The sequence below is a fragment of the Manis javanica genome, chromosome 14, assembly GCF_040802235.1.
Source record: "Manis javanica isolate MJ-LG chromosome 14, MJ_LKY, whole genome shotgun sequence".
Lineage (NCBI taxonomy): Eukaryota > Metazoa > Chordata > Mammalia > Pholidota > Manidae > Manis > Manis javanica.
The window spans coordinates 10,379,570-10,406,334 of NC_133169.1; the positions used below are offsets into that span (position 1 = coordinate 10,379,570).

Genomic DNA, 26,765 nt, shown 5'->3' on the forward strand with positions numbered 1-26,765 from the left:
TTTCTTAAGGGGGTGTTTTAAAGAACAGAGTTTTGTTTTTTAAATACAGTTACATTTATTTATGTTTTCAAATATGACCAATGCTTTCTATGTTATGTTCTGGGCTCTTGATCCTGTTCCATTGGTCTGTTGCAATTTCACACTGTCTTTAAACACTTCTTAAAAAATTGAACTACAGTTGGCATAATAGTTTGAAGTGGCTAACAGTGATTTGAATTTATATACATCACAAAATGTTCACCATGGTACGTGTACTTAACATCTGTCCCCATACCACATTATCACAATATTATTGACTGTTCTCCTTGCTGTACCTTTCATCCCTGTGACTTATTCGTAATGTACCTATTGATCCCCTTCACCTATTTCGCCCATCCTCCCATCCTGGTCTCCGCACATACTACTTCCTTTATGACAACTACCAGTTTGTTCTCTGTATTTCTGAGTCTGTTTCTGGGTGTTTGTTCGTTTGTTTTGTTTTTTAAATTCCACATGTAAGTGAAATTGTATGGTATCTGTCTTTCACCTATTTCACTTAGAATACCCTGTAGGTCCAACCATGTTGTTGAAAATGGCAAGATTTCATTCCTTTTTTATGGCCGAGTAATACTCTTTTCTCTGTGTGTGTGTGTGCATGTGGGTGCACATTCATATGTTTATCACATCTTTATCCATTCATCTATTGATGTACCCTTAAGTTGCTTCCATATCTTGCCTATTATAAATGATGCAGCAATAAACATAGGGTTGCATATATCTTTCTGAATTGATGATTTCTTTTTCTTTGGGTAAATACCAGAAATGAAGTTACTGGATCATATGGTACTCCTATTTGTGAGTTTTTGAGGAACCTCCATACTTTTTTCTATAGTGGTTGCATCAGTTTACATTCCCACCAATAGTTTCAGGAGGGTTCCCTTTTCTTCACATCCTCACCAACACTTGTTATTTATTTTTTTGATAACTAGCCATTCTGACAGGTGATCTCATTGTGGTTTTGATTTGAATTTCCCTGATGATTAGCAATGTTGAGTATCTTTTCACGTGTCTATTGGCCACCTGTATGTCTTCTTTGGAAAAATGTCTATTCAGTTCCTCTGCCCATTTTTTAATCAGGTTTTTTTTGGAATTTTGTTAAATGAATTCTGTATATTTTTGGATATAAACCTCTTTCATCTATATCATTTATGAATATCTTCTCCCACTTAGAAGGTTGCCTTTTTGTTTTGTTGATGGTGTTCCCTTTACCGTGTAGGTTTTTGATTTGATGTCGTCCCACTTATTTATGTTTGCTTTTGTTTTCTTTGCCTGGGGAGATGTATCCAGAAAAAAAATTGCAAAGGCCAATGTCCCAGAGTTTATAGCCTATGTTTTCCTTTAGGAGTTTTGTGTAAACACTGTGTTGTTAAAAGTGTTTTCGCTCTGAGTCCACCGAGGAGACTTAAAAGAGGAGAGCGGAGGGTGAGTGTCAGGGATGACAGAAGACTGGCAGCTAATAAATGTGGATGGAATGATGGAATTTAAATTTAGGTTGCAGCTATCAACTGAAGAATTTATTCAGGTGAGGGTCAATAAATGTTAAAAACCACTGGGCAATAATTTGTTGGAAAACAGAATGATTCCAGGCTTTCAAGTTAACTATCCACAGAAAACTTGTTAATCTTCAATATGTACTTTTACAATGATGGGTGCCAAAATATACAAAGTGGTCCAACTTGGCATCACCAACAACAGAACAGACTGAAATGATCCTGAGTGTGGCAAATGCAAAATTTCAACTATATGTATTATGCTTGCTGAAAGCCTGTAACCTGTTTCTGATCTGGAGGAAAGAATTAGACAAATCCAGAATGTGGAACAGTTTATAAAACAACTGGCCTGGTGTCTTTACAAGTGTCAAATGACCAAAAAAAAAAAAAAAAAAAGATTCTATTGAAGATAAAAAGGGCACTAAAGAGATTTTCAGCTTAAATGTCATGTGTGATCCTGGATTTGGAACCTGGATTGGTGCAGGGGAGCCATACAGACATTGTTGAGGTATAACTGAAGAAATGTGAAAATCCTGTCAGAGATTATTATCATATTGATGATGAGTTTCTTTGGTATGATAATGATATTCTGGTTATGTAGGAGAGTATCCTATTCTTAGGAGATATGCGATGAAATACTTGTCTGCAGTTTACTTTCAAATGGTGCCACAAAGTTAATATGTAGAAAGATACAGCAACTCTGACAAAATGTTAACAAGTGACTCTTAAGTAAAGGTTTTCTGATGTTCTTTGTATTTCTCTCTCAACATACCTGTAGGTTTGAAATTTTTCAAAATAAAATGTAAATCTTATCTGTGTGGGCTCTCTGTATGTCCACATATACTTTAGAAACAGTTTATCAAGTTCTACAACAAAGTTTAAAAACCGATAGGTACTTTGATGGGGAGAGCATTGCCCCTCTGTAGGTCGGTGTGGGAAGAACTGATGCCTTTTTAAGAGTAAATTTTCCAAGTTATAGTCAACCATTTTTAATTTTTAAAAAGCTTTCCCAATATTTTATAGGTTTCTGTATACCTGTCATATATGTCTTTTGTGATATTTTGTAAGTTATATATATTTTTGTTGCTATTGTAAATGAAATCTTTTTGAATTTTATTCTTTGGATACAGAGAGTAGAACTGATTTGTATACTGGCTCAGCCAGCAACACCGCTGTGCTCACATAATTTTTGTAGATGTTCTGTCAGCTTAAGGAAGTTGTCTTCTGTTTCTGGTTTGCCAAGTTTTCATCATGAATGGATTTGGAATTGAAAAAAATTTTTCTCTGAATTACGGTAATCATTAATCCTATTCTTTGTTTTGCCAAAGGGATAAATTAGTTTGATTTTTGCGTATCATCTTATCTTACACTCCTGTAATGAACCTTGACTCATTCATGTTGTATTACCCCTTTAAAATGTTGGATCTGCTTTACTTATATTTTGTTTGGGATTTTTGCATTTATGTTTTAAGAATGAGATTGGCCTGTACTTTCTCTTTCCTGTAATGTTCTTGTCAGGTTTTGATAATCAGAATTAATATTAGACTCAAAAAAAATTGGGAAATATCTCCCCTTTTCTCTTCCTCATAAGTTTGTATGAGATTAGCATTATTTCTTCTTCATGCATTTGATAGAATTTACTGGTGAAGTCGTATCAGCATGGTATTTTGTAGAAATGGTTTTGATTATAAATTCTATGTTTATAGGACTATTTTATATTTTTTTCCTGTATCAAATTTGGTAGTAGTTTTGATACGTTTTCTAGGAATTTATCCATTTCATCTTCAAAGTTTTTTGCATTAAATTGCTCATAATAATACCCATTTTATCTTTTTAATGTCTGCATTAATCTGTAGTACTATGTTTTATCATTTCTGACATCTTTTACACTTATGATACTGCTTCTTTTAAAGGTAAAAATTTTATTTTTTCTTGAACATTCTCACAATATTTAAGAGGTTGAATTCTCAAAGAGAATATTGGTTGAATATTCTTTCACAAAAAGGCTTTCAAAAAAAATCAATTTTAATAACATTTTCAGAGGACTAAATTTTTATGGTTTGAGTTTAGTATTTTCATAATTAAGTTTGAGTTACTTTCTCATTTCTATTCTGGTTTTAATATCTGATCTCTAGACACATCAGAAAAGTTTCTTAAATTTCCAAACTGCTGGGAATTTCTTCTGTATCTTTTTATTACTGATTTCTAGCTTAAATTGCATTGGAATCAGAGAACATCACTTGTATGACTTAATTTGAAAGTGTTGACATCTTTTATATTTTGTGCCTAAAAAGAATGTATATTCAGAAGTTTTTAGGTTTAGTTTTAGAAAGTAGTTTCATTTCAGCAAGTCTGTTAATCAGGGTAGTCAAATCTATATTCTTACTGAGTCTTGTCTCTTCTGTCAATTTCTGAAGTGTATTACCTCTCCCATTATTGTCTACTTGTTGAAATTTTTTCGGTTTTTACTTTCTTAGGCTGTTATTAGGGCATACTACTTTATAATTGCTTTGTTTTCCTCATAAATTAAACCCTCTACCATTATTAAATATCCTTTTTCTCTGATTACACTGTTTTACATTAATGTCTACTTTGTTTGAAAGTAATATAGATGAACCAAATTTCTTTTGGTTGGTGTTTGCATAGTGTATCTTTTATTTTTTACTTGCAACTTGATATTTGTCTGTGGAGGACCAGAAGCAAACACCAAATGGGATTATATATGCAAGTGCTTTATTTGGGGATAAAGTGCCTCTGAGGGAACATGAGGGTGCCAGAGGAGGCTGGGGAGCCATCAGACTACGATGAAGATACGAATCCTGTGAACAGAGGAAAGGAAGAAGTCTGCTTTTTTTTTAACACTCTTACTGAAGTATCTGCAATAAAGGATATTGAGGTATTCTTTATATCCATTTTAAGTGTATAGTGATTTTGTTAATATACAGAGTTGTGCAATCATTACATTTGTCTTAAAACATTTCCATCATCTGCAAGATTCCTCCTGTATGATTACAGTTAAACCACATTCATACTCCCAACAGAAGGCAAACACTAATCTACTTTTGCCTTTACTGATTTACCATTTCTGGACATTTCACACAATCATACAATATGTGGTCTTTTGAGTCTGGGGTCTCAGCATAAGGTTTTTGAGGTTCCTCATGTTATAGCACACATTAGTATTTTGCTCCTCTTTGCTCATCCATTTACAAGTTAGTGGATATTTGAATGATTTAGACTTCTTAGCTCTTACAAATAATGTTCTGTCAACAGTTTCATGCCGTTTGAACATGGATTTGTGTGAATATGTTTTAATTTCTTGAGGGTAGATACCTAGGGGTGGAATTGCTTGATATTTTGAGGAACTGCTAAACTGTTTTAAGTGTCAACATTTTGGAAATTTTTTATTTCCATGAGCAATGTGTGAGGGTTCCTATTTCTCCACATCTTCCCCAACACTTGGCATCTTTGTGTTTTATAGCCATTCTAGTGTCTATAATGATGTTGAGCATCTTTCCATTATCTTGTCAGCCATTTAAATGTCTAAATTAGGGAACTATCTACTCAAATTATTTTTAAATTGTGTCATTTATATTTAATGAGTTATGTATTCTGGATATAAGTCCTTTATCAGACATGATTTACACATATTTCTCCCAGTCTGTAGCTTGTCTTTTTCATTTTAATGGTATCTTTGAAGTATAGAAGTTTTAACTTTTGGTGAAGTACAATTTATCAACTTTTTGTTGTAGGGATCCTTATCTATTGACTTAAGTAAGAAATCTTTGCCTAATTCAAGGTCATGAAGATTTTCTTGTCAAATATTTTGTATTTTATAGTTTACTTCTGACAATTAGGGCAATGATCCATTTTGAGTATCTGGTATGAAGTAAGGGCCAAAATTCATCTTTTTGCATGTACATATTCAGTTATCCCAGCATAATTTGTTGAAGGTTATTTTCTACCCATTGAACTGCCTTGGTATCTTTGTTGAAAATCCAAAGACTGTAAATATCAGGGTTTATTTCTGAACTTCCAGTTTTGCTCCACTGACCTAGTATCCGTCCTTAGGCTAGTACCACACTGTCTTGTTTACTTCAGCTTTATATTATATTTTGAAAATAGGAGGAGTAGTCCTTCCAACTTGCTTATTTAAAAAAAATTATTTTGGCCATTCTAGTTGTATTTATTTCCATATAAACTTTAAGATGAATTGTCAGTTTTTCCAAAAAATCCTGCTTAAATTTTGATATTGAATGCATTGAATTTATGGATCAGTGTGGGAATAATTAACATCTTAACCCTAATGAGTCTTCCAACCCATGAACATGGACTGTCTTTCCATTAATTTAGATCCTGTTTAATTTCTCTCAGAATATTGTGCAGTTTTTGGTGTACATCTTGTACTTTGTTAAAGTCACTAAATACTTTTCCTGCTATTTTGAATAGAATTACTTTCTTAATTTCAGTTTTGGATTTTTTTCATTGCTAGTATAGAGAAATAAAATTGGTTTTTTTATCTTAATATTTTATTATATCCTTGCCAAAACTGTTTTTAGTTCTAGTGCATATTTTGAGATTTCTTACGGTTTCCTATATACAGGTTTATGTCATGTGAACATAAATGTTCTGAGTCGTATTTCCCAATCTGGATTGAGTCCAGTTGCGTGATGAAGAGAGAAGCCCCAGGAGACCAGCTGGGCAGCAGGCATAGTGTAGCGACCAGAAAAACCGAGGCATGAGGATCAGGTCAGCAGCAGCAGGAGCTTAAGAAAAAAAAGAGGACCAGCTGGGGTAGATTATGGCAGAATATTTTGAAAAAGTTAAGACTCCATATTTAGCCAATTACAGAAGTAATGAGGTAATTCTTTAGTAGTGACTTTGTACATATACGATGGCACGGCCATATAGCTTACTACTCCACATTCATTAAAGAGAATGAGGCATATGGATTGTGAGTTAGCCTTTCAAAGATGGAAGCCAGTTTCCTAGCCTCATTTGCAGCTAAGGATCAGGCCTGCCAATCAGATGCAGGTTCTGCGAGTAAACATCCTCTGGTAAGAGTGAAAACAACAGTGTCTTACTTTGTCGAGTTCCTGCGGTCTAGGCCCGTCACTAGCGTAGTTGGCAGCCTTGGTGTTCACAGGAGCGCGGGTGACTTTATCACAGCAGCCTTCTCCCAGGTTGTTAGGATGATGTGGGGCTGCTGAGCTTGTGACAATGTCCCTCTTGCAGGTTCTATGTGCTACTTAATTCCTTTTCTTTTTAAATGACTTAGAGCAAGCACTCGATTAACAAGAACTAATCCTAATAGATAAAATATCCAAGATAGGTGCAAACACGAAGGTATAGAAAAGTACACTTTTGTGTTTAAAAAGCATATTCTTTTGTGTAGAATTCTCTCTCTAGAATTCGGTAACAGAAGTTGTCTCTAGAAAAGGGAAGGGAAGGGGAAAGAAAGGAGCCTGATTTTCCATATGTTTTTTTATGATTTGAACTTGGAGGCACGCACATGGCAAAAATAATTAGAATAAAGGCACACTGAAAAGCCACTGAATGTTCCCAAGGGAACTGCATGCCAGGCTGTGTTTGGAGGGCTCACTTAGGCAGCCCTAGGGGAGAGTGTCTGGAGGGAGGAGCCCGGAGGGGTAGCGGGGCAGAGAAACAAATTAGCAAGTGATCATCAGAACTCACGCTGCAGGGCTGAGAAGGGCTGGGACTGAAGCATGGAGAGGGGAAGTGAGTTCAATCCAAAGGCTTAACTATCCTTTGGGAGGTGTATCCATCAGGGTTCAATTACAGAGGCAGAACCATATTAAAAGGGATTTACTATATGGATTTGAGCTTTCTAATTGTGGGAGCTGGTGTAGGAGTCTCTGTAAGGCTCTTATCTTTGAATTAGATGCTAGAACATCATGTAGCTAAACTGATGGGACTAGGCGGGGGATGGGGAAGCTGGCTCTTCAGTGAAAAACGCTGATATACTTTCAGAGACTGTCTCCCTCACAGTAATTTTTCAAATAAAGCATTATAAAATCCAAGTTGTAAATGCTAGCTACCTACCATTTAATGGGTACCTGCTGTGTGTGGGTCACTCCACCTTAATTATGTGATTTAATTCACACAAAACTCCTGGAAGTGGCATTATTAGATAAGGTGTGAATTTAGAGAAGGAAATAGGAAACCCTAAAACAGCTAAGTGGCAGACCTGGGACCAAACTTCCAGTTCTATACCAACAACCTGAGTAGGGGGGCAGAATTAAACTCTACTGAAACTGACTTTTGAGTCACTATTTTCCCAAATCTCCCAAAGATGGTACATAGATAGTACTTGCTCTATATGCATTAATGGTAAGTTCATTGATTCATTTTTGTTGTAGGGGTTTATACTTAATCAGGAACCTAGAAAAGGGGCTGTAGCATAGAAAGCTGACAAGTTTCAGTAGGGTTCTCAGGGACCACTGATAAAAGTGTAAATGGGAAGTGAATGGTAAGCAGCTGGGAGGGAGAAGTTAAGCTGTGGATCTCAAGTGCCTGAATTGAAGAAAGTCTGGAAAATAGAAATAAAGTCTGGAAAATACTGGAAATTTCTGTAGAATTTAGTCTGAACAAGCATAACACCAGAGAAATTCAATTTAGCCAATCTGAAGGCTCTTTCCAGCTTATAAATCTAATACAATACTTTAATAAAGATACTTTTTAATTTTCTAAGGAAAAGATCCATAATTACTTAAAATGTGAAAATCACATCTAATAAATGTATATTAGCTTCAGGCATAAGAGGATATCTTTTTGCCATTGCAGTCACTTCACAAAGATCCCATTTCATCAAGGTTGGGGGTCGCCCACAGTCCCGTCCGACCTTGTGAGTACAGGGGCTCGGGCTGCCCTTCTTGTGGTCTCGGGGGCTCCCCATCTGACTGGGTCCGATAAAGGACATGTCCCTTGTCTTCCGTGCACGCAGTGACCATGGCTTACAGGTAGGCACAAAGATGCTCCAGCTGCCCAGGATTTGCATTACTTAGGAACTGCAGCTCCTTTTTCCCTTCTTCTGTGTGAGCTAAAATGGAGTCAAACACAGAACACTGGCTGTTTTCTCTTGCAATATTGTGTACCCATAAAATTCTCTAGTCAGAGGCAACAATATCCAAATTACATTGATGTAATTAGTATTCCCAAGAGACCTCACTTTTAGAGCCTTTTTCTTAATAAACTATTTTTTCTATACATAATTTCCCTCTCTTCCTCCAATCCAGTGTCCATCTCGCCCTCTGTTCTTAGAGTATCTCTTAGACTTTAGGACTTTGGCAAATCTCTCCCCTTAGAAATCTCTTCATTGTGCCTCCTGACCCACTGTGCTGCAGCTGCTTTATATTTTTCCCTGTATTCCTTTAGTGACCGATTCCAATCCCAGATAGTTCTGTTATTGAGAGAATAGCCTTATTTTCCCTCTACATCCCCTGTACCTCTACACTTGGAGCTGAGGGCAGGGGCAAAATAAAAACAGCTAGAATGCTTTGTATACATTCACTAGGACAGGCACAGCAAGGGCTGTTTGGGGCTGGTATAGCCTATCACTAACAATTACTCTGGGGGGTGGCCCTAGCATATGAGTCTCTCAGATGAAGCTTGGATAAATAACTGCAAAAGTGAGAGCGCAGTAGCAGCCCGAACACCTGGAAATGCTCTTAGTGGGTGGGCTTGGTCTGGCCTCCTCTATTAGCACGAGTGTCTTATTCTAGACTGATGTGAGATCTGAGACAGAATGTCTTTTGTAAATTAAACGTTAACCACCTTCCACCCCCTCACCTTTCTGTACCATCTAATCAGCCAGAAAAAAGTCAAGATAAAGGGAAAAAGATGAAATATAAATTATAGGCTGCTGCTGAGGGAAGAGGAGAGCAAGGCTCTGACTCAGTGGGACCCTTCTGTGAGCACAAGGCCCTAACAGGAAAAAATTAACAACTGACCTTTCTCATGTTGAAGCCAACTATTCTCCAAATAATACTGAATACAACTTTCAAATTCCTTTGGGTTATAGTTGGAAACCAGGATGGGAATAAAGGGGTCCAGGACATCAAATCCTTCCTGAGGAGGAGAAAGAATAAATATATAGTATTCATTAAGTGACAAATCAGCAGAGGGATCAGTTTACTCAGATGCTTTGCGGGCAAGGTGTTTGCTTTGCTTCTGTTCTGCTCTGCTCCTCACTCTCTGGCTACCCTGCCTCATACAGGGCTTTGTACACAGCCGCTGGCTACTGTTGTTCTGCACGGCCACAAATACTATGTTTTAAAGAAAGGGATAATGCTTGAGGGGGAATGCTACTTGTTTTAGCATATGTATACATAAGTGTATACATAGATGTACACTAAAAAATTTTTTTTACAGTTCTGATTTCAACAGTCAACAACAGTTCTGACAGTTCATATACTCAAAAACAGAGAAAAAACAGAATCAACAAGGATGGGGGAAAAAGACCCTAAATGCAATGTAAACTGAAACTCAATCAAACTGTATTTCAAATGTCAGCCTTAACACTGAAGGGAGGAGGGAAACTAACCGACATTAACTCCTACATGGAGCATTTGGACTAAAGCTCTTTAGGCTAAAGACGGAATCTAAGCAAATATTGAGCTCTAGTTCACAGCTTATTTTTTAGAGTTAAGGGTTTGCAATTTCTAAACTACTATGACTATAAGACTGAGCTAATAAGCAAACAGTGTGGAAGGACAGCAGACTGGTTACTGCTGGAGAGAAGGGTTCTAAATATGGAAAGGGGGCAGGATATAATGAATGCTGTGATGCTGGCCTGGAATTGGGAATATTGGTATGAACTCAAGGTTTTTTAAAAATAAAAAGAGAAACAGATACAGATGTATGTGACTGTGTATATGTAAGCACATACATGCATATACATGTATGCATGTACATATGCATATTACATATACCTAACTCCTTACTAACTCTAATGAAGGGCCTAGAAGAAGTGACACCCAGTAGCAATAACTATACCTAGAACTCAGGTCTTAGTTTCTAAATACCATTCTCCTTTAAAACAAACCAAGGCTCCTTAAAGAAATGGCTGATTCCAGGACTAGGGCATGGAAACTACAAGATGAGCCTGGAACATATTTTCATGCTAAGAATAAAAGAGGTGCTTAAAGAATGATGTGGACGTTAAGAGGACATAGAAGCCATTTTGAAGGGGCTCCTTCTGGCCAAATCTGGGATGACTTAAGCATCAAAATAAATAATGATAGTAAAGATTTAGAACCCATTCAAAAAGAAGCCATGTGTCCATGCTGAAACAAGCAAACATATTAGGGAGACAGGAAAGTTATTACATATAATAGAAAGCCAACTGATACATTTAGAATAAATGATGGAGCTAGAAAATACCCATTTTGTAATTATCATAGGTGATTTAGGGAAAGAATCACCACAAGGATACTAAAACTAGTAAGGGGAAGTTTGAGCAGTAACGGTATTATTTACCTAGTCTCAAAGTATATCTCCACAAGATTCTTACTCATTCCAAAAGGAAAATAGTGACTATTTTATTAAAAAGGAGAAATGAGGTGGACACCACCTTAAACTAAGTATTCCAAGTGTCAGTAACAGGACAAGTCAGTTTCCTGTGCCTCCTGACATGCACTGGGAAGATGCAACATCACTTCTAACATCACTTCTTCACTTCTAATAAAAAGAAAACATCAGACAACCCCATAAAAGAATCCATAAGATAACTGGTGTGTATGCTTCAGCATCAGAAATAAAAATTTTAAGGTTATAAAAGACAAAGACTAAAGAAATGTCCTAGATTAAAGGAGACTAAAGAGAATTGATAATTGAATGCAATGCATTATACAGGACATTCTTTAAAGGGTATTGGATAACTGGCAAAATCAGACTGAGTTCTATAGATTAGGTAACAGTAGTATACTGACACCAATTTCCTGATACCAATGTGCTATGGTTATATGTTAGAGTATCTATGATTTTAGGAAATACACAAGTTATTTATAGAGATAAATCAAGTTACTACTATACTCTATATGAGTATCTATGATTTTAGGAAATATACAAGTTATAGAGATAAATCAAGTTACTATCACATAATTTAGAAAAAAAAGAAGAAAGCAAATACGGTATTCTTAACATTTTAGGAATTTGGGCAAAGACATACAGGAATATGATTTTTCTCCAAGGCTCAAATTCTGTCAGAAAGAAAAAAAGATATCTCTTTAGACAGAATGACTAAGGGAAACATTTTCCAAAGATTTGACCTTTCCCAGCAACTCCTGGGGCAGAAAGGCCTTCCGAGGCTTAAAGAGAGACCCAGTCTGGCTCAAAGTCAACACAATGGCGCCTCCATGCTAAAAGAAAAGAGAAAAAGCCAAATTAGCAAAAGCTGAGTAAGATGGAAAAATGCATCTCAATCATCGCTAGTGTTTTTTGGCCACAGGGTGGTATGGCGGTGGTGCTTGAGCACAGTTCAGTGGCAACTGGTTACTGAACTGGTTATTCTAGATTCGGCTCTAAAGATAAATTGCTACATGATCTTAAATTTCTCAAAATCTCTCCCAAAGTTGGTAGAAGATATAAAAACACTTTGAACAATTGCAAGCAAAATAAAATCACACCAATATTTAAATAAAATGCTTCTGAATAAGCTTAGTCCATTCAAGTGGAAAGATTAGCAACCAAATACATAGATCTTAAACTTGGTACAGTTAATGGGAATTAAATAAGAACCTTCTGTCCATGCAATTAGAGACTGCAAAGTATTAGCAATGAAGTAATTGAACCTCTTTCAGACAAAAATACGTTTCTTTCTGCAATGTGTTCGGCCAAGTATGTACTCACCCAGTCATTCTTCACCATTTTCCTCAGGTTGTAAACAAGTGCTAGTTCCTCTGGGGCGATCTGCATATTTGTCAGTGTGTGAGAGGGCGGTAAGGCAGGGACGAGGGAAGGGGGGAGGGAGAGAAAGAAAGAAACCAGTACTTGCTTTGCCTGGATGCTCCTCTGAGACAAAGGAATAGACAACAACTAAAAAACCCTCAACTACTACAGAACCATTGTACCTGGGGTACAACCTGAGATGAGCTGTATCGGTTGGCCTTGAAACTGCCATGCTTTTGGAAATTAAAAACAGCCACCAAGGGAGAAAACCACCACTGCTCCAAACCACCCCCTTCCTTGATGCTTCTCATCTCTGCTTAGACCACAAAGCCCATTTTAAAAAGAAAAGGAAAAGAAAGATGACCAGAAAGAGAACGGCTTCTGCTGCCATGCTCTTCTCACAGTACTCTTAGTTTTCAGTGGATGATGGAACTCAGCATCACCTTCTCCTTGATGCTACTTTCATTATTCATCTTAAATTCAAACACTCCTGGGGCAAGAAAATATATTGCCTGGTCTGCAAGGCTACGTCCCAGCCTACGTATATATATGATGGTACCAGAAATCAGAGAAACCAGAATAGAGGCTTGGTTTTCCTACTGGGCTTTTATCTTCTCTTTTCAGTGTGGTTCTTCCCCAGAGAGCATTGACTCCATCCACTGCCACCAGGAGGTGAAAAATACCCAAAGAACTTTGCCTCTTTAGCTCTTTCAGCACAATCCCAACTGCATCAGTGGCATTCTTCACCCGCGTTATGCCCTGTAGGGAAAGACAGACAGTGGCTTACAGTCTGTGAGAGGCCTTCTCCTGTTATGACGTAATACAGACTCAGTGTCTTTTTTATACCTGTTCAACTACTACTCCCAGAGGACTGCCTTGCTCCGTGCTTTCTCGCTTATTCCAGACATACTTCTCTTGAACTTTTATCTACAAACAAAACCAAAACCAAAAAAGGCTACTTAGCCTAAGGAAGAGCCCATCTGAGGCTGAGAAGGCATGAGGCTAAGACTGTTAGGAGTCAAGTTTTAATCTATTTTCAAGACTGTAAGAGACCTCAGTATGGAAGTGACCATTATCTCGCCCATTTCTGTCTGGAGCTAAAAAAAATATGCATCGGATTCTGATTAAACAGGTCCAGTATGAGGCCTTGGTACTGCATTGTTAAGCTCATAGGTGATTCTGACTTGTATCCAGAGTTGAAAACCCCTGGCCTAGATTGTATCCAAGAATCACTAGAGCAAAGAATAATTTTACCAATACACTTTTGGTTCTGAAAAAGTTCTTCTCTGGAGAAATCACATATTTGAAAATGTGCTTTAGAGGATTAGAGGCTGTGACCCTGGAAAAGTCACGATCAGTGCGGCCTTCACTCTGCTGCCCCCAGGATGTGAACAGTGTATTGCTGCCTCTATATCATGTGCAGAGTCTCCGCTTGTGAGCTCACTGTGGGTAAAATGTATGAACGAAGTATAAAATGGTGTAGTCATCCCATCTTCAGTATTAGTTCTCAGTCTATTGGTACTCAGGGTACAAAGAGGATAAAACCTAAAGACTGTCCAGCACCAAACTTCTAGGAGCCTAGTCACCTCACTCAAAAAACGCTCATTTGCAGTTTTGAAATTCTTTAGCCAGATTGAAGCCTCCAAGGGTTGATCAAGGCGCTCTTTGTTGTAGGTAGATTGCAGAAGATCCCGGCAGTTTTTCACCCAAAGATGAGCTAAAAAAAAGGCACAAGGCAACAAACTAGGCAGGAACTGCCTATGTTCAACTTAAAATACTCTATGCTTCTTTAAGTTTACTTATATATGGGAAATGACTTTAGTTTCCACATATATATTTCTTGATAATTGTGTAAGCTTAAAGCCTTCTTGCTTTAGAGGTTTACTTTTTTATCTGGTCTATCTTAGATTAAACAAGGCATACCAAGTGGATTAAAGGTCACCTTAGCTTCCTGGCAGTTTTTAAAGATAGTTAGAAAACGTGGAGGCACACATCACTAAACAAAGCAAGGAGGGATATATGCAAAGGATGAGAGGAAGTTTCTAAGATCCATGCTGACAACTCTAGAATGCTGATAAACAGTACCATGTCAGGCTCCACAGATACTCACCATTGTTGACTGATGGCAATAAAGCCTGTGGTGACCTCTAAAGTAGGTCTTTATGTTCCTGGGCATTACATATCAAAGTGAAGACTAGATGGACCAAAACTCTTCATTTTATCATCAAAAGGCTCCAGAAAGCTTTTAGCTGAATTTCCTCTGTTGCATTTACTTTACCTTGTCAGTAACATGAAGAAATCATGACAAACTAGCTCAGACTGCTCTGCATCTGGAGCAAAGGCCTTTCCTTAAGCCATCAGGGCTGTCAAAAAGTGAAAGCCACCCCAGTAACAGGATAACTAACCCCAGCATAGTGAAGACGGGAAGTTCTTACCATCTGGAATATGCAGTATTAGCCAGTCCTGTTTTGCACAGAAATGAATAGCATGGCAAAGACTGAGGGTCTTTCCCGTTCCCTTCTCCCCATCTAAAGCACTTGTTAAGGAAAACATCCCCAGAAGGGACACTTGTATGGTCAACACATAGTACTTCTGCATTGCTTCTTTCTCCCCATCTGAGGGAGGAAAGCACTGGCTCAAGATGGTCCAGGCAGGAAAGAAAGGATACAGAGAACATATCGTACAGCTGGATGAGCAAAATTAGTGTTTTTCAGGTAATGTAGGAGCTCTAGGGCTGGTTTCCTTACCATCAGGCAAGCTTCATTGAATGTCTTCACCTAATAAAACAGGAGGAGGAAGGAGAGAGTGGGGTGTGGCACACACTAAGCCTAATACAGCAATAAAAGCAGCACATTGCATATTTTTCATTTACTTCAGTTAGGAGAGGTTAACTTGTTACCAGATTTGAAAGTCTATGTAATTAGCTAAGAAATGAAATATTCCACACTAAGTAACCTAATAGTTAGCTTTGTATTACTTCTGTTAATGAAGCACAGACATTAAATCAGTTAATTGAAATCTATAACTAATCCAGACATCTCAGAATGTAACAATGTATACCATTTAGGGTTGGTGTAAATATTAAAAGCATGTAAGATGCTTAACAAAGTATCTGATACATGCTAAGCACTGAATCAATGCTAATTATTTTACATTTATTTTTATTTAATTTTTATTACCTGGAACAATATCCATGGCAGCTCAGGAGCAGGTGTGACCTGCTGCCCTGCAGCTATGGGGCTGCCACCAGCATACAGACATGCCAGAGGACTGACACAAGAGTTCATTCCCTTTTCACAACCAGGAATACTTTGGTGGAAAACATTTGGGAAGCACTGATATGTATGAAAGTGAGTTGCAAATAAAGTATTAAGTAACGTCTGTTGATAAAAATAAATATCTAACAAATACTATTAGTAAGTACATCAGATAAGGATTAAAATAGTGTTGTTTTTTAAGGAAATCCTAACCAAACAATTGAATTGGAAAAGAACTTAACAGGTTAAGTTCTAACCTAATGGAAAGTAAAACCTTCAAAAACATGATACAGATATTAAAACAGAAATGTCATATTAGGCAATATGACAGTACTGAAATACACAAACAATGGTGAGGGAGTTGGCCTCCACATAAATGGAAATCATGGAAAGAATGTATGAGTAATTCCCTCCAAAGCACTGGTGGGTAAGCCATTCTGAAAGCAGCTTGAAAAGGTTAAAGTTAGGCCCACATGACCCTGAAGGTAGAGATTGTACTATGAATATCTTCGAACAGCTTAAAGTCCCATTACAAATGATTCTTCTGGCTGTATCCTATTTCCAAACGTAATAACATTTCCGATGACAAGACTGTCTATGGTCTAGAATTAGCTCCCTTATTGGTGTCTTGTATGATTTATTGAAACAAAGCACACTGAAGAAACGACATCCTCTGGCTCCTAAGCTAAAAATCACCAGCACAGTTGAGTTTGGTGTTTCAATAAGAAGGAATATTTCTGAGGCTGAAAATAATTCAGCAGGAGTTAGTCAAAAGAACCAATTATGCTAATAGACTACACTTGCAGTTAATCATGAATTCTTCCAATGCAACCCAAGATTATACTCAAATTGGGCTGAAGTTAGGACCACAAAACTACATTTTCTGAAAATCCATGGGACTGAAGAACAATGATGCATCTAACCCAAATGTATTTTCTGTTGGGCTCAGAAATATAATCAGATTTTATTTTTCTACATATTAACTATTTTCATGCTGTTTTGCTAAAGCAGATATTACATTCATTTTAAATAATCACTGGAATGCCAAAGTTTCTAGAAATCTGCTAAATAACACATGGAAAATAGTGGGATATTGTTTATTTACTTAAGAATATTCTGCCTAACTCCCAAGAGGATTTAAAGTGGTTAACCACAGATTGGCTTAAGGTAATTATAGTAAGAGCACTATTCATAAAAGATAATCAATAGCTGAGAATTTTTACGACTCAGATTTCATTTTTTATAGAATTCGGCTCATTTAATCCCACCCCTCTGCCATCAGCAGCTGGCTTTCTGAGCTCCCTCCATTCCCTTCATGCTGTGGGCACCTGCATTACAAAGCGAGGCGGCAGGCCATGGGGCAGCACCGTCTTCAGGTCCTGGAGGGGGATGCTGTAGTGCTGACCCTCATGCTGCTCCCCATGCTTGGCCTATGAAATAAAAATGCAAATAGGTGTAATACGGCCACAGTCAAAGTAACAAAGACTGAAAAGTGGAAAGGGGCTGCTAGACCATATTGAGTCTATGCTCAAAATGAATGCTCATCTCTCAGAGCTGGAACATATATCTTTCATTTCTTAGACAAAAAATGATACTGGTTGTCCCCCAATTCACAGTGTGTATATAAAGCTGGTGTTGGCCTGAATGATGAAGCCAGTTGCTCAGCAACGTAAACCCTAGATGTGGAGGCAGCAGAGACCATTCTCGCCATCTGGATTCTTCTCTGCTGTGTATAGAGATGCTCCAGTCATGTGACAAGATCATCTGCATTCCACTGTTTCCATAGAAACCCCAGAGGAATTGGCAGATAAAGAGACTACAATTACAGGGAAAGCTGAAAGACACTTCAATGACTTCATTCACTTTTCTATTTCATTTTGTGCTTGTGGAAGTAGTGAACGTTAAGAGACATAAATAAAACACATCCCGTGGAGATTTTTTTGGGTAATGAGTTATTTTTTTATCTCCACACGCACAGTGTATGTTAACATGAGGAGACTCTGAGTGTAGGGATAGGGACAAAAAGCTATTGGTTCCCTTCCCATTTAAGCAGACCCCACAACTAATTTCATGTTTAAGAGGCAACAATAATGCTGGGGAAGGAGCAAATAAATAAACATTTAGCCTAATGGGACTTGAAATGGAAATGCAACACTGGATACTGCTGGATTCCTGGCTTCTGCTGACAAACTCCACTTGAAATGCTGTTCTTCTCAATCAAGTAAGTTCCCTCTCCAGCTATTAGGAAATCCACTTAGAAAGGTGGAAAATAGTACCAGGTTGGTTATTAGGAAAACTGGGCCCTGTACCTGCCTTGCTATGTGGTCCTGGGCAAGTAAGCTGATTTCTTTAGGAGTCTCTATACCAGGGTTGGTAAACTAGGGCCGCTCAATTTTGTAAAGAAGGTTTTATCAGAACATAGCCACATCCGTTTATGGCAGAATTAAGTAGTTGTGACCGAGACCACTTTGGCTCATAAGCCTAAAATATTTTCTATCTGTCCTTTAAGGAAAAGTCAGCTGACCCGTCATACAGTAAGACCAATAATAACTGCTAAGGGTAATTTCTAAGGAACTGACTTAATAAGTATTTACTGTGTATCTACTCTATGCTCAAAAAAATCGTTGGCATGAGGTGAATTCAATATTAGGGATTAAATCAGAACAGATGTGGACTGAACTGTCTGAATGCTTAAAGTTACCATAGCATCAGACAGGGATGGGGAGATCTGGGCTCCACAATGCTGTCTCTGGTGCACTACTTGTAAATCTGCTTAGCTTCTGTGGATTTCAATTTTCCTGATAAGTAAAATGACAGCAACATGAACAATAAACCCTGAGAAAAAAATGCATATAGACACATTAGTAACTCACCGGGTCATTTTCACTGGTGCGGGCAATAGCTCTGGGAGTCTTAATTGGAACCTGGTTATCTAGGTGAGCAGCAAGGCTTTGGGGTGTCTGGACCCCTGTGTGCAAAAAATGTCCGGGGTCCAACTATAAGAGAAATCATTTTAAATGTCTTGGAATTATCAGGCTCTTTATGCTTGGTACAAAAGTGAGGGTTTAAGCCATGCCTGCAACAGAGAAAAATGTCACTAACATACATTTCAGTTTTAAGTAAAACAAGTCCTTGTTATACTTATATTTTTCTAAGTCCCATCACATTATTCATACTATGAATATTTTCCAGCTTGTGTTGCTATGTCAGGGCTCTGCCCCATATGGAAACAAAAAATTTTGTTAGAGATTATTAAGGAGCAGAGCATAACCATTGCCAACCTAAACTTTTAATGCCCTTGGTCACAGTGATGAATGGTGTCCAGTGCTATACCACTCTCAGTACTGTCTAGTAACTGCAGTCATCTTAGCTAGTGGGGATTAGTACAATGTTCCTATTTGACAAATATAATTACACTTCCTACAAAAATTTCTTGCTTCTTTATTCCAGCTGTGCCCCAGAATAAAGACTCTTTTATTAAGGACATGTAAAGAGGGTGTATGCAAAGCATTTAGCTAAGTGAAAATAAACTGCTTTACAGGCAACTCAGTAAACTGCACATGGAAACCTCTGAACCAGGGAAGGGTTAGGGGAAGAAAATGAGATTTCAGGAGACAAATCTGTGAAAATGCTAACTGGAGAACCTCCCCCAAACTAAGCTTAAGGATAAAAGAACTTACGTAGAAGTGAAAAGATGCCAGTTACAAGGGAATATTAAGATATGAAGCCAGTAGGAGGAGAACAGACAGATGGCTGTAATAAGGGAGCTGCATGATAAATCAGTAGGTAGTATGAAACTTGCCTATTTATACTTAGTCTCACCAAGCAGCTTCCTGAGTCCAGAAAATGTGTATTATTTCTGTAACACCACTCATCACACTTATACCCATTTAATAAGAAAACTTTAAGCTCCATAGCAACTTTCTATCGGTTACCTCTAAATATTTAACTCTTCATCTTTCATAGTTTAAAAGATTTGTCCTACCAAACAATAGTTTTACCTTCAATTTAACCTTTAAAAGCTTGGATGGTTCCCTACTAATGTCAAAGTAAGTCTCAAAGTCCTCTGCATGAATCAAGGCCACTGTGAAGACATTAAATTACCTTTCTAGTCTCACTCCTTTACAAACTCTGTATTCCATTCATACAACCATGGTAAAATATGCTATTCATGCCTCCCTACTTCTGTTCATTCTACCGTCAATTTCCCTATTTAAATCTTATTCATCCTTTAAGCTTCCTCTCAAATGTCCCATCCTCTGTGAAGATCTGCCAGACACCTCTGGTTAAAAGTAATTATCTTTCCCTCTGTGTTGGAAGCACTTTCTCTGTATTGCATGGCATTTTTACTTTGACTTGAGCTGAATCCACAGCTTTTGTTAGTTGAGTACCTACTAGTGTTAGGCAACACGTGTTATTTTTGAGCCAGTAATCTTAGAAGACGGGTAGAAAATTGTGCCTGTTTTACAACAGAGGAAACCAGGGTCAGGGAAATTAAATAAATTTTGCCTAAGGTCACAGAGTAGGCAGTGGAACCAGAATTCAAGTTTGTGTGACTCCAAATCTCTATTCCTTTTAGTACATCAAGTTATCTTACACACAAGTTTGTCTCTGCCCACACTTGGAAGAGAAGGGGCCAGATTTTATTTATTTTTCTATCTCCTTCTCTGAGTACCTAACACACCACAAAAACGTCATACTTGTGCCCTGATAAAGAATCTTTCATTAGAGACATGTCATGGGGGTGTATATAAAGCAGGCCAAGTGAAAGCAAACTGCAGTACATGCAACTCGGTGATCTGCACATGGAAACCTCTGAACCTCTGAACTGGAACTTGTCTATTTAACATAAAGTAAAAAGGTAAAATAATATAGTCACTCCAACTTCATCTGGGAATGTCAGAGATGGCAATATTTACCAAATATTCGAATATTCTACATTTCTCAGCTGCCCTTGCAGATAGATTGGGATCATGTGATTAGTTTTAGCTAATGAACTGTAAACAGAAATAACTGGTAGTCAGTTGTAGTCGGAGCCAGTTATGAATGGGCATGAATTCTCTTTTCTTCCCCTGCTGTGGCAACCTTAAAATTTACAGACTGAATGGCATCCCAGAATGATGAACCCATGTCTACCTGCTCCCTCAATTGCCTGCAAACCATTTTGGAAATATAGCAACAGCAAGAACAAAGCAAAACACACACCATACAACACAAACAATTCATCTGTTTTGTTTAAGCCAATGAAAATTCAGGGCCTGTTATCTCAGTATAGCAATCTGAATAATACACCCTAGTACTGATACCACTCAATTTTCTCATTTCCACTGGAGAGAAACCATGTCTCTGAAAAAAAGTAGAAAAAAATATACACTTACGGGCCACAAGGTGGTACTATTTCTACAAGAATCCTATGACTTTGTAATTGCTTTTTGCAGCAAATTAAAAGCTAGCAAAATGGATTCCTAACTGCTTAGTGTTATATATGGCATCACCCAGCTAGTCTCCTGCTCCCAGGAAAAACAACCATATGTACAATTGCCTCTGCACACTTCCAGGATGAAAATCATGCAGTTCCTAAAAGAACAGCATTCACAAGCCAATCAAGGTTACTCTAAACCAATCTATAAAAAGCACAAAATTCTCACTGACATCTTTCTGCAGTTTCTTGTCTGCTATTAAAAAGAAATTTCCATCTTTTAGTGTAATCAGTAGAGACCAGAATCCATCCCTCTGTTGAGACCTGGTTTTATTTTCATTTTATTTTGTAATAATAGTTTTTTCACAGGTTTACCATGAATCCCTGAATAAAAGATAAAAAGATGCGTCCTATAAAAAGGAAGGGCTCCTTTTCTAAGAAATCTAATCTGTAATTAAGTGATCAGCTGGAAATGACTAAGCCCTTATACCTCAGTTCTTATCTTTAGGATTCAACTCTGAGTATTTCCTCTGGGCCCTGCTAATCCAGGTGAGGTGCTCCTCCTGGGTACTGTAACAGCACCGTACTATAACGGTCATTTATTCATTACTCCACTATTGGAGTAGGGGACCTGGAGAAAATGGACCATAAGATGCAACACAGCACAGTGATTAAGGTCACACAGGCTTTGAAGTCAGACCTGGAATCTAGTTTGGGCTCTCCAACTTCACAGAGTATTGCCTTAGGCAAGCTGTCTTTCTAACCCTGTTTCTGCGTCTGTGAAACAAAGAGTTTATTTACTTCATGGTTTGGTCATACGGATTAAAAGAAAGCACTTAGCACAGTGCCTAACACATAATGAATGTCCAACAAACAATAAACGTTATTAGCGAAATGAGTCACTTTAGAATCAATCCTGAGTGTCTGCCGTATGGAGGACACTGAAAAACTATTTGCTAAATAAATGAAAGAATGAAGTAAAGCAACAGAATGATCTTTTTTACATGTGATTTTATCATTTTATTCAACTAAAGGTCTAAATTAGCAACTTATTTTTAAGTGCTTCATTAAGGGATGATAAGCATTAATCCAAATAGAGAATAATAAAAGTTAATATAACTGCAATCAAGCTTATTTATCTATTTTTAAAAATAATGTTAACTCTCTTATGACAGGTACCCAAGCACAATTATTCTACTGACACCTGTTACTTGAGTATTTTTAGGGCAGCTGAGAGTGAAGAGTATGGGCAGAGAAATGGAATTATAATTTTGAATATAAACTTGTACATAAAGCTTGAGTCAACTCAAGTTCTCAAGACTATCATATTATTATGGATACAATGAATACATCCCAAAACAAGAATTCATCTAAAGTCATGTTGCACAAAGCTTTTAGATTAATTAGGACTCACCTTATGGACCCTTGAGATAAGCCTTTTCATTCCTTTCAGCATTGTCCCTGCACTCAAAAAAAAGTGAAAAAGTAAGCAACAACTGGGAACAGATATTTGCACAATGGTTTAGTATCTAGAATATATAAAGAATGCCCGCAAATTGATAAAATAAAAAAAAGAGCAGAAGACACTAATAGACATTTCACAAAAAAGGAAACACAAATGGCTAGTAAACCCACAAAAAGATCTTCCTCATTACAAACCAGTGAAATGTAAAATAAAACCACCACAATGAGGTACCATTCAGAACCGCCATATTGCAAAAAAAGGAAAGAGTCAGACAACAGCAAATGTTAAAGAGTTTGTGAAGCATTGAGAACTCTTAACACTCAACAAGAATGTAAATTCAAGTATTTTGAAAACAAATTTGGCATTATCTTTTTAAGTTGAAAATATTTAGGTCTATGACCCAAGTATTCTACTGTTTGGCATTTATTCTACAAAAACACGTACACATGTTCATTGGGAAAGATGTGTAACAATGTTCATAGTAGTAAAGTATTAGTAATCAAAAACCATAAAAAGCCCAAGTGTCCATTGATAGAAAAATGGATAAACAGAGATATGGTCATATAATGTAACACCATACAGCAATACAAAGAATAAACTGCAGCTACAAACGGTAATTAGTTTATTATGTATATATATAGTTCCGAAGGATTCAGTTCTTGAACTACATCATCTTAACTTTAAAATTTTATGATTCTTTTCACACAAAAGCCTGTACACAAATGTTCATAGCTTTATTCCTAACAGCCAAAAACTGGCAACAACCCGTATGTCCTTAAAAGGACGCATGGTTAAACAAACAGGCACATTCATACTAGTGCCCACCACCACCCAGCCTCCATCTCCACCCAGGATCCAATAGCTCCTGATACTCAACACCACACAATGCTCATCTCTCATCAGCTTATTTTCTTAACACCAATTTTTCTCAATCCCACCCTCCTTCAACTACATCAATTCTCTGCCTCCAATACCATCTTCCCCCACCTAAGACCAGCTAACTCTCATGTAACCCCAATTCTAGCCCTTTCTATCAGTTGATTTCAAATCCTAAGCTTTCTACCCAACCTCAACTTTCTCTACTCCCAAACTACGCATGACCCCAGTGTCACTCCAACAGCATCTGGCCCCCTGAACCCTGCTCCTCCAATTTTCCCAATGTGCTCTGGCCCAACCACTAATGAGGGACAACTGTGGGCTGCAGCTCTGGAGGGGTCTAGGCCCTGGAGAGAGAACAGTGGGTGACACGGTCCTGAGGTCACTTCTCCTAGGTGTGCCTGTGGTCACTGGGGCCATTACTCTGTTCATGTTTTAGACGTTATGGGAAATGCTGGTCAGGAAACAGTGACAGCTCTCCATTCCAGGACATGATCATCTGCATCCATCCATATTACAACAATTGGTCTACCAGCCTTCAGGCTCAGGTGTCTCCCATCCATTCTCTCCACTGGAGTCTTGCTTAAAACCCTTCAATATTTCCCAACTTGGTTTTTTCCCCTCAACTTCTTTTAAAGATAGCAGAAGATGCTTTTTAAAAAAGGGGATCTCAAAAGCCTGATCTCAAAGCAGACAATCTGGACTAAACATCATTTTCCATGTCTTTTACAATAACTGTATGCAGAAAAAATCCTTTTGACAGGTAAGATGGAAGCAGAAGAGAGAAGTATTTTCTCATTCTATTTTCTAGGGCATACACAAATTAGGACACTGAAAGACAACTGCTCAAAGCCACTATCTATGAAAAATTCGAGTACTGACTTCTTTCATGGTTTTCATGTCCTTTGCATGAGCACAGGTTAAACATGTTGCTTATTACTGGAAGGTACATAGGAACAGGTTTCCTATTAAAGTGACTGATGGTACAAGATGAAGAGTTATGGGGATGGACCGTGGTGATGGCTGCAGTATAACACGAATGTATTTAAAATCACAGAGCTGCACACTTAAAATGGCTAAGATTGGTAAATTTTATGTTCTGCGTATTTTATTATAATAAAGAAAAAGCAGACAGAAAAGTGACTGATGGTAAAAATCAAAGGCAAAAGATAATTATCTCAAGTCTTTTAGGAAGCTGTGATATAAGGAGTTATAAGAAATACTTGGTCATTCAAATAACCCACTATATACTTCCCAAGGTGTATTTGGTCTTCATTCAGTTCCTGAAAACACTGCAGTCTTAAAGGTGAAATGGGTGTTTTGTCATGTTAATAAGAGACTTTTGGACCCCCCACCCAAGGGCGGAGGCTGAATCAGCCAATGGCCAATAATTTAATCAATGACTTTGCAATGAAGTCCTCACAAAAGGCGTGAGAAGAGCGCACTCTGCTCCACTTTGCCTGCTCTGTTCAGTTGGATCCTGCTTCCTGGTCGGAGACAGAACGCCCCCACGTGCCACCGAGCCAGGCCCTAAGCTCCACGAGGATAGAAGCTCCTTTATTTGGGACCTTGCCCTGTGTCTCTCTTCATCTGGCTTTTAACTTGTATCCTTTATGGTATCCTTTATTAAACTGGTAAATATAAGTGTTTTCTTGAGTTCTGTGAGCCACTCTAGCAAATTAACAGAACCTAATGGGAATGTCGTGGCAACCTCCATTCTGTAGCCAGTAGGTCAGAAGCACAGGTAATTGCCTGGGGCTTGTGACTGATGTCTGGAGTGGAGGGTAGAGGGTAGTCTTGTAGGACGGAGCCCTTAAACTGGGCATCTGGTGCTGTCTCTGGGCAGATAGCATCAGAATCGAGTTGAGGTCTCCAACACCCTGCTGGGGTTTGAGAATTGCTTGGTGTAAATATGTGTGGGAAGATCCCCTCCCACAGATTTACACACATTGGAATCAGGTCCGGCTATTGGAATGAAGTTACATTACTGATTACTGCTGTGTATAGTATTGTTAATGTTATATATATATGTAGGGAAAAAATACACCATCTCATTTGGTGTCAGAGATGTTATAGAAGCAAACAATGAAGAAAAAAAATTCTCAAATATATAAAATACTTCTCTAATATTGTCCAGCTGCAATCTTTTAAGACTCTACCTATTATCTACTTCTCCTATACCAAGACAGTTGATCCTCCTTCCAATTCCAGTAATTCTTTGTTTAAAATGTAGATAAAACAAATCCCAGAGACAAATAATTTCCTTAGTTTTTAAACCACTCGAAGCCTTTTCAGGCACATTTGGAAGGGACATTTACTTACCACTGTATTTAAAGTTCTGCCACTATTCTGATGAAACTTTCTGGCGAGTGTTAGAGCCCTCATTCTTAAAAAAATAAATAAAAAAAGGTATTCTCACACAGACAGGCCAAATGTATACTGAGAAGGATGTTAGAAAAAGCCAAGCAAATTTAGAAAGGTATTCCGATGACTATATGCTAAGACTTCAGGGGTCACAAAAATCATAGGTTCTTTTTTTTTTCAACTTTTTCTATTGAGATAATTGTAGATTCATAAGCAGTTGAAAGAAATATGCATATTCCTTGTATCCTTTACCCAATCTTCCTCAATGGTAACATCTTGCAAACCTAAAGTACATCCTATCACAACCGGGATATTGACATTGGTACAGTCAAACACAGAACATTTCCATCACTTCGGAGGATCCCTCATGTTGCCCTTTTATATCCTCTTTCACTTCCCTCCTGGTCCTTATCCCCTGACAACCACTAATCTGTTCTCTACTTCTATAATTTTGTACATTTCAAGAACGTTACATAAATGAAATGATACTGTATGTAATCTTTTGATATTGGCTTTTTTCACTCGTAAGTTTCTGAAGACTCATGCAGGTTGCATGTTACATGTATCAATTGTTTGTTCCTTTAATCTTGAGTACTGTTCCATGGTATGAATGTGCCTATTTGTTTAAACATTCATCTTTTGAAGAACATCTGAGTTGTTACCAGTTTTTGGCCATTATGAATAAAGCTGCTATGAACATTTGTGGTGCAGGCTTTTGTGTGAAAAGAATCATAAAATTTTAAGGTTAAGATGATCTACTTCAAGAACTGAACCCTTCAGAACTAGTTCAGAACTGAGTTAGAGCTAATGATCTTAATAATCATCACTGAGTCTTTTTCAGATTTTCAGAAATAGGCTCTATATTAAGCAATTTGTAGGCACTATCTCACAACAGTATGGATGGATAGACTAACTTACCCAAAGGTATGTAGCCTGATAAAGTGGCA

At 37.7% G+C, this 26,765-nt stretch overlaps 1 protein-coding gene across 7 annotated transcripts in view; it reads right to left on the minus strand.

The window, feature by feature from the left end:
- Positions 1 to 8,211: 8,211 nt before the first annotated feature.
- The window catches only part of DAP3 (death associated protein 3), a 31,844-nt gene continuing 13,290 nt past the window's right edge, over positions 8,212 to 26,765 (minus strand). For 4 of the 7 annotated variants that reach the window (XM_017676639.3, XM_017676638.3, XM_017676636.3 and 1 more), the window contains 12 exons: positions 22,528 to 22,574; positions 18,568 to 18,690; positions 17,023 to 17,124; positions 15,106 to 15,214; positions 14,873 to 14,965; positions 14,024 to 14,154; positions 13,284 to 13,364; positions 13,038 to 13,196; positions 12,399 to 12,458; positions 11,819 to 11,908; positions 9,500 to 9,617; positions 8,212 to 8,589 (listed from right to left, as the gene is read on the minus strand). In XM_017676639.3, the coding sequence (XP_017532128.1) occupies positions 8,504 to 8,589; positions 9,500 to 9,617; positions 11,819 to 11,908; positions 12,399 to 12,458; positions 13,038 to 13,196; positions 13,284 to 13,364; positions 14,024 to 14,154; positions 14,873 to 14,965; positions 15,106 to 15,214; positions 17,023 to 17,124; positions 18,568 to 18,690; positions 22,528 to 22,569 (1,194 nt within the window). In that variant the 5' untranslated portion in view covers positions 22,570 to 22,574 and the 3' untranslated portion in view covers positions 8,212 to 8,503. Of the gene's footprint in view, positions 8,590 to 9,499; positions 9,618 to 11,121; positions 11,229 to 11,818; positions 11,909 to 12,398; positions 12,459 to 13,037; positions 13,197 to 13,283; positions 13,365 to 14,023; positions 14,155 to 14,872; positions 14,966 to 15,105; positions 15,215 to 17,022; positions 17,125 to 18,567; positions 18,691 to 22,527; positions 22,580 to 26,765 lie in introns of all 7 variants that reach the window. The other 3 variants (XM_073221386.1, XM_017676640.3, XR_012124931.1) reach the window with 2 other exon arrangements.